The sequence below is a fragment of the Drosophila busckii genome, chromosome 3R (assembly GCF_011750605.1).
Source record: "Drosophila busckii strain San Diego stock center, stock number 13000-0081.31 chromosome 3R, ASM1175060v1, whole genome shotgun sequence".
NCBI lineage: Eukaryota > Metazoa > Arthropoda > Insecta > Diptera > Drosophilidae > Drosophila > Drosophila busckii.
Window position 1 is genome coordinate 20,659,887 of NC_046607.1, and position 8,130 is coordinate 20,668,016.

At 42.8% G+C, this 8,130-nt stretch overlaps 1 protein-coding gene across 1 annotated transcript; it reads left to right on the plus strand.

The window, feature by feature from the left end:
* Nucleotides 1–5,401: 5,401 nt before the first annotated feature.
* LOC108602064 (homeotic protein empty spiracles) lies at nucleotides 5,402–7,606 on the plus strand. Its single transcript, XM_017990084.2, is given in 3 exon segments — nucleotides 5,402–5,810; nucleotides 5,812–6,832; nucleotides 6,912–7,606. Coding segments are annotated over 3 exon segments (1,488 nt in total). The 5' UTR covers nucleotides 5,402–5,690; the 3' UTR covers nucleotides 7,259–7,606.
* Nucleotides 7,607–8,130: the final 524 nt, after the last annotated feature.

The window sequence follows — 8,130 nt, forward strand, 5'->3', positions numbered from 1 at the left end:
CGTTTAAAGCAACATTAAAATAAGTATACAAATGTAAGATATAAAAATTATTTGGCAAAGTTATGAGCAAAAGAGTAAATAAACATGACAATTTTCTGTGAAATATGCAACTTTGATAAGCTGTAACTTGGCGAAATGGCAACCGATTACAGAGTTTTATGCCTTGTTAGACTCGTGAGATGCATCTGCACAAAACTGTATTTAAATTTGGCAAAGTTGGAAAATTCACTTTTTTGGTAAAAAACGTGATGTTACCCCTTACAGTTTTTGCCAAAAATCGTCAAAATTTAAAAGCTCTAAAATACCAAATCTAATGATGCAACTTTGTTTTTATTATCAGTACGGGCATAAAACAGTTAAACATTCAAGAATCGATGAAGAATTGAGCAAGTTATGAGCAAAAATCTCAGCTGAAGCTCTTCCTAGATACTGAAAATTTAAGTACTGCTGCTAAATTATTATAAATACACTGCAGCGTATAACAACTGTTGTGCCCAACTAAATGCTGCATCCTTTACTTAACTTTGTTTGCATTAATCCCTTCGCATAAGCTGCACTAGTGTTGGCAACCCCTTTCACTTCATTCACGTCTGCACTTAATCAACACACAAATCCTTTTAATTTAACATGCGCACGTTGGGCGCCATTTTGCGTGCCTTGTGTCTAAGCAGCACAATGGGCACACCAAAGTGGCAGCATTATTTGTCGCAATCAAATGCTGATGATGTGCGTTGATTATGCGCAGCCGACTGTGCCACTGACGGCCCTGAGAAAAATGGCAGAGACGACACATTTATGGGGTGATTGCTGCAGCGCAAGGGGGAAGGGGTAACGATGAGAGAGCAAGAGGGTTGCAAACAACAAATAAAACGTGGCAGACGGCGAGTGCCAGGCGACAGTGGCGCAGCATGAAAGCAAAAATTATTTAAATGGCGTATAATAATGGCAGTCACAGGACACGCCAAGCCAGGATGTGCCTCAGCCTCATAATGATGCGCCTCATAAAATGTGCAAACTCTTGTCATTGTTGTTTCTACAAAAGCGAGCGAGCGATGGGTTGGGTTGGGAGTTGGGAGTTGGCAGTTGGACTTGGCACTTAGCTGCTGCTGCTGCTGCTCTGTTTGCTTTTTGGCAAGCATCCTTTCGTGGCACAGGCAGCTGACGACGACAAGGACGACGTCGCCGCAGCTTATTATAAAAACCCATCTAAAAGTGACATGGCAATCAGGCAGGCGCTTATGGCAATTCATTTGTTTAACGATGCCAACAAAATGGCGGCGCAGCAGGCGCTGCCTTGTCGCGCTAATTTCACTTTTATTAGGTTTTTGCCAATCTCTGAGCACAAGCAGGGAAGTGAAGGGGATGCAGCAGCCAAACAGATTACATATTTATGCAACGTTTTTTATTTTCCATTTCCATTTTTTAGCACACACCCTACCCCACCCTACCTCGCTTGCTAACATTTTCCATTTGACATTTGGCAAATGTCAGAGGAAAAATTGCGCACAAAATGAGGCGCAATTTACAGCGCTCGTTGTTTGTAAATTGAGTCATCTGCAATGCGCCCCGCGTTCTCAGTCGGAGTCGGAGTCACTGTCATTCTACCCCACACCCTGCTCCTGCTCATTGTTATGCTCATTTTTTGTTGGCAGCGCACATTTTCAAGTTTCCAAACGTTTACCCTCGACTAGGCATTGAAGCATATCCATGTATCTATTTCAATTTCTATTTCCAGGTAGTTGCGTTTCAAATTTACATTCACAATTTGCTGCATTTTTACAAATCCACACATTTGTTAGCAATAATTTATTTGACATCATCATTAGCTTTGCATACTAGAAATTAAATAAATAGCAATAGCAAATAACATCCATCTTTAATTAGATCCAAGCACTGAACGAAGCTCTGCTTAAAATGATTCTTGGAATTAAAGACAAGACAAGAAAAATAAGTTATACTAACTATTGCATTTTTTTTCTAGAAAGATATCTCCAACCACTGAACAAAGCTCTGCTTAAAATGATTCTTGGAATTAAAGACAAGAAAAATATGTTATACTAACTATTGTATTTTTCCTTCTGGAAAGTATTCCAACTACAGCAGCTAATCAATATAATATGTTTGTTACTTAAATTACAACATTTCCTTTGAACTCTCTGTTCGTTATCCTTGCACAATCTATGTGATCTAAATTTTTATATTATTCTGGCTAACATTGAACGACAATTCATAAATTGTGCTGCACGTTGCGGTTCCAACGAAACGAAACGGATACAGTCAAAACGATAATGATGCACGAACAAAAGTGGCTGTCAACCACAAATATTATACGTGGCAAAGTGTCAAAGTGGTTGGGGTGGGTGGTGTGCTGCTACTACTATAAACTAGCGGTGCAGTGCTATAAAAATTACGTTGATTTTATTTTCAGCAACTACGTGGAGAACTATTTCTTTTCTGGCTGTTGAGCTGTTGGTAAAGGATGGTAAATAGGGTAAGAGTAAGGGTTAGGGTTAAGGTTAGTTATAGGATAGTCTCGTTTGCCGTTACGGAAAAGTGTCATAAAAATGTCAGCCTCTTGCTTTTTTGCTTTTGCACACGTTTGTTGTTCTTTTTTTTTTTGTTTTTTGTGTAACTAAAAAGAAAACTGCGGGGAAAGTGGCAGCCAGTGCGACATTTTTATGACATTTCTCTGACTACTGTTTGGCTTGAGATCCGTTTGCTTAGCCCGTTTCTATTTGAACATTTTTCCGACAATTTAAAGCAATGTAGCATTTTCCATTTTTATTCCATTGTCATGTCGTTTTGTGTGATTTTTATGATTGTCAAGGATTAGATATAAATGTTTTATGGCCACTACAAAAAAAAAGATAGAGAACCAAAAAAAATTGTGTTTTAATATGATTTTATAGCCCTTTGTAGTTGCAGTTGATTGGCCCCGTTGCGTGCTCGTAATTTCAAATTTATAAATTCTGATCCTTAGCCTTAGCCTAGTTGTCAGTTACCCTTTTGGCGTTTACCTTGTAATTGGTATTTCTCAGAATTTAATACAATACACGCCTCCGTCCCCCTGCCACTGCCACTGACGCTCTCATGCATACTTAGGCACATTTGAATTGGAAGCGCTGTCAGCTTGAGTTCTCTTTTCTTGGCTACCAATGCTTGAAGTTTTCCACGCCAAGCGTGAAAATGCAGCCACAAAATAACCATCCATCATAATTTTGTGTGCCGCGTGGATTTACAAGCCATACAAATTATGAGCGCAGCTCATTTGGGGTTCAGAAATATCGAGAAAAAAATTGAAATGTGAAATTGATAGATCTTAATGAAAATTCCTAGAAATTGAACAGCCGCAGCATAATCAAGCTGCTGTAAATTAATTACATTTAAATGTCAGCTCCCACACAGTTCGAGTTTTCCATATAATTGTGCCATTTTCCAAGAGCCAAAAGCAAAAGACAATTCAAATGAATTTAGTGGCAACCAAAACACAAACACATACACACACACACACACACACTTGGCTTGTTGTGTTCTAAACGCCAACTCATCATCATTAAAGTCAATCTTGTATTTTTTTTCTCTTGCAGCAACAAAGAGAAATTTGCCACGTTTTTCATTGTTTTACAGGCCAAGCAAAAGTGAAACTTATATATAGCGTATATCTTTTTTTTTTAACATTTCATTTGAAATAGGCAGAGGGTACAAGAAAAAAAAAATTGCATCACGCTGTGTGCCTTTTGCTCTTTTCCTCTCCCTCTGCCGCTTGAGTTTTGTTTTCTGGGGAACACGAAAATTGTTGATTTTGACACCTTTCGACAGAGCGCACATTGTTGTGCACCTTTTGTAGCTGTTTTTGTTGTGGAGGCTGCTTTATTTCAATCTAATAAATATATATAGCTGTTTGTCTTTCGGCTATTGTTGCATTTTTTATGGTTTTCAGCCAATTGTAAATACAGTGTAAGTTATTTTTGCTTGGCAGTGTATCTGCAATTCGTTTAGTTGCTTTGCTTTGAGTGCGCAGCGGGGGCCGCTGCTCTGGGCTCTTGGGCTCTTGGACAGCTGTGTGTGTTGGCTAGGACATCTATTTAGCTGCTGGTCATGCAGCGATATCTTTATTTGCTCATTAACAGCACAATTGTTGCGTAGATCCTGCGGTGAACGCCAGGCAGGCACTCGACAATGCCCCAGCTCGGCGTTTGTGGGCGTGTGAGAAATCAAGCACTTTATAAACATAAATTAAGTAAATTACTTATGCTTGCTGTTATTGTTGTGCAATTTATGCGCATGTTTTAACAATTAAATTAACACACGCTGAACTTTTTGTCGGGACCTCATTAGGCAGCATAATTATGCTTTTTAATAGCTTGGCAGCCAACACGAGCGCCTTGTTAATTAACTTAGCATTTAATTGATTACAATCATAGAACAATCTGTGTAGCTGCCACTAGAAATTCCAAATTCAAAATTGCTCAAACAGTCATAAATTTCCAGCAAACTGATAAGACGGCGAGAACACAAACAGCCAAACAGCCAAAAGTAGCGTGAACAATATTTATGTGAATTATTTGCTGATTACTAATTGTTATTTTCGCCTCGCAAACTCAACAATTGTTGCACGTTTTGTTGCTCTACATATTCTCGAAATATATTGTAATCGAAATAATTTAAAATTTACATTTAAATTACTATTTTCTATATAAAACTGTCGCAGTATCGTTATGATTTATTCGTAGATCAAGCTGAAAGTTGCAATTGTGTGGTGTGGAATTTATAATGCCCATGCATATCGATAAGCTTTGATTTGTTAGCAGTATTAAATCAGCATGCAAAGTGTGAGCCGCTGTTAAATGGAGCACAACGCCAGCAACATAACAAAAAGCAGCAAAAATTGTGTATATATTTTTATAATACAAGTGGCAACATTTAGAGTTTGTACTAACGCCATGTATGCCAAACAAAAATTAAAACGTAAAATTCCTAACCACAAAAACTATGAATGGCAGTTTAAGCCAAATTACACAGAGACACAACAACAACGACAATAATAACAAAAGCAATAGGGGTAGCCAACGGAAGCCATATGCAGAATTATGCACACACACAAGCACACACACACACAAACTAAATTGTCTACGCCCTGGCCATTGAGGGAAGCAAACAGATAATGAGACAGCATATGGCGTGGCCAGATAAAATCCACAAGCAAGCGAGAGCGCAATGGCAAACGCATGCTCAACGCTCATTGGTGCGCCTCACTTGTGCTCTCGCTCTCACGCTCTCTCACACACAACTGCAATAGCTGCAGACCTGTTTGACTGGTTGTTGCTCGCTGGCGTGAATGAGAGCGCGCAGATACAAAAGTGCGAGAGAGCGAGAGCGCGTAAGCTGAAAATAATTCCCACTGCGTATACTTGGTGCCGCTGTTGCGCTACTCTCGATTATTCAGACAGTGAACGTCGAAGAGTGAACACGTTACGTGCGCGTCGATCGCAAAGCAAATAAATAAATTAATAACAACAAAACAAAGTGAACATTTAGTGCCAAGTGTTGCCCAAGTGTTTCGATTGTGAATTCATACAAATGTTGCATAAACGATTTTGTTAGCAGCAGCACGTTAACTAGACTAAATTAAAGCCGCCAAAATAGCCGAACTAATCGCCGCCTCGCCCGCACTTACAACGCGCGTATTTATGACTAAAATGATTCCGCCGGTACCCACCTCAGCCGTCATGTTGCCCACGCCCAAGCAGAAGATCGGCTTCAGCATTGAGTCCATCGTTGGCAACGATGCAACAGCGACGGCTGCCGCTGGCCACACCGATCAACAGCAGCCCGCCAGTCCCGCAGCCCGAGCGCAATGGACCCGGCTCCCCACCACAGACACCGCCAGCCAGCGCTGGCCTAACGCTGCTGCCTGCCACGCCCACACCACCACATCATCTACTAGCGCCGCCACCACATCATATGTTGCAGCTGCCCCAGCACATGACGCCGCATGGTCATCCACATTTATCGCCAGCACAGCAGCATGCGCTGCATCAACATTTGCTGCTGCAACAGCAGCAACATCAGCAGCAGCAGCAACAGGGCACACCAAAGTCTCATCATGATATACAGGAGCTGCTGCAGCGTTTGCATCACAATGCTGCCGTTGCCGGCGGCCTAAGTCCGCTGCAGACACGACTCTCTCCACTTGGAGATGCGCCCATGTCGCTAAAGCGCGAACGCTCACCAGCTCCACCCGGCTCCGAGCAGAGCGAAAATCCTGCGCAGCGCATACAGCCGCCGCATACGCCACCCAAGTCTGTCTCGCCGCAATCCTCTCAGCCCTCCTGCTCGCCCACACTGCTGGTCAGCAGTCCGCACAATACACCACCACAGCAACAGCAGCAACAACAGCAGCAGCAGCAACATCAACAGCAGCAGCCACCCCGCCCCACTGTTATGCATCCTGGTGCTAATCCAATGCTGCTGCCTGGCATGCCGCCTGCCGGCTTGGTGCGTCCCTTCCCCATGGGCCCAGGCGGTCCGCCACCCACACAGCAAGGCCTGCCGGACATCAAGGCGCTGCCTCCCTACATCAACACACCGCCGGAGCTGGCGCCGCAGCACAATCCGCATCTGATTGCCGCTGCACAGTTCCAAATGGCAGCAGCGCTGCAGGCGGGTCATGTGCTTGGACCTGCTGCCGCCGCTGCTGCTGCCGCTGGACTGCCGCCACATGCTGCCGCTCAATTCATGGGCAATCCTGGCATGCCGCGCGACAGTTATCCGCTCTACCCCTGGCTGCTGAGCCGCCATGGACGCATCTTTCCACACCGCTTTCCAGGAAGTAAGTAACACTAACAAGCTTTCTAAGTGGGTCAGTGACTAACCAGCTTTCTCTCTCTTGCCTCTTCCGCTATTTGCAGACTTCCTGTTGCAGCCTTTCCGCAAGCCCAAGCGCATACGCACCGCCTTCTCGCCATCGCAGCTGCTGAAGCTGGAGCACGCCTTTGAGAGCAATCAGTATGTAGTAGGCGCCGAGCGCAAGGCTCTAGCACAATCGCTGAATCTCTCCGAGACGCAGGTGAAGGTTTGGTTCCAGAATCGCCGCACCAAGCACAAACGCATGCAGCAGGAGGATGAGAAGGGCGGCTCCGGCTCGGAGCGCAACATGCACAATGGCAGCGGCGATGAGGACGATGATGAACTCATCGATATGGAAATGGATGACTGCCCCAGCGATGATGAGCATGAGCTGGATGCAAGTCATTAAGTTCATCCAAGACTAGCAAGCGTGAGTTCCTTACCGTCGAGGCGCCAAATCTACGTCCGTGTGTCCGTTGCCGGTCCGTGTGTTAAAATTAGTTACTTGTGATATATTCTTAAAAGGCAAAGCGCAAGGCTTTAGTGTATATAGCAAACTGAATAGCGCGCTCTCTGTCGCACGCACTGAGCTGAAAGGCGTCCGGCAAAAAGAAAAACTGTGCCAAACTTCAAGTCCGCAGGCGCCCCCGCCCCCCTCGAGTTGAGCTCAAAGTAACAAACAGTGCGTGCGTGCGAGCGAGACAACTATAATTGTACAAATTTAATTAGCTAAGCGTGTAAATATTTAAAAAGAGAAATAAGCAGCTAAAGAAAATAATTATAATAATAATAATCATAATAATAAATCGCGCGCAAAACACATTAATTTTAATTAGCAACAATTTTCTTGCACACTTCAACTCTCGCACTTTTGTATTGTAATTCCTGTACATCAAGTTAAGCATTTATTTATGCATATTACACACACACACACACATACACACTCAACTAATAGTTATGCTAATTTTAAATGTTTAAGCTGTAGACAATTTAAGTCAAGCATTGATAAGTTTCTCTAGTTGTTAGTATTTAAGTATTATATATATACAAAAATATGAACTACAAAATAGTATAAAATATTAAATATTCTTATGCAAGAACAAAAATATAAATGAAAAGTGTTTTTCCAATAACGCCGTCGGCAAACAGAGCTGCCACAAACTTTCACAACTTTTACTTAGAAAGGTGAATGTGTGCGGGTCAAATGTCAAAATAGCAAACAATGCGCTCAGCGCATTGTCTGATGATTTCACCAACAGCATTTGTTAATGCAAAATTAAC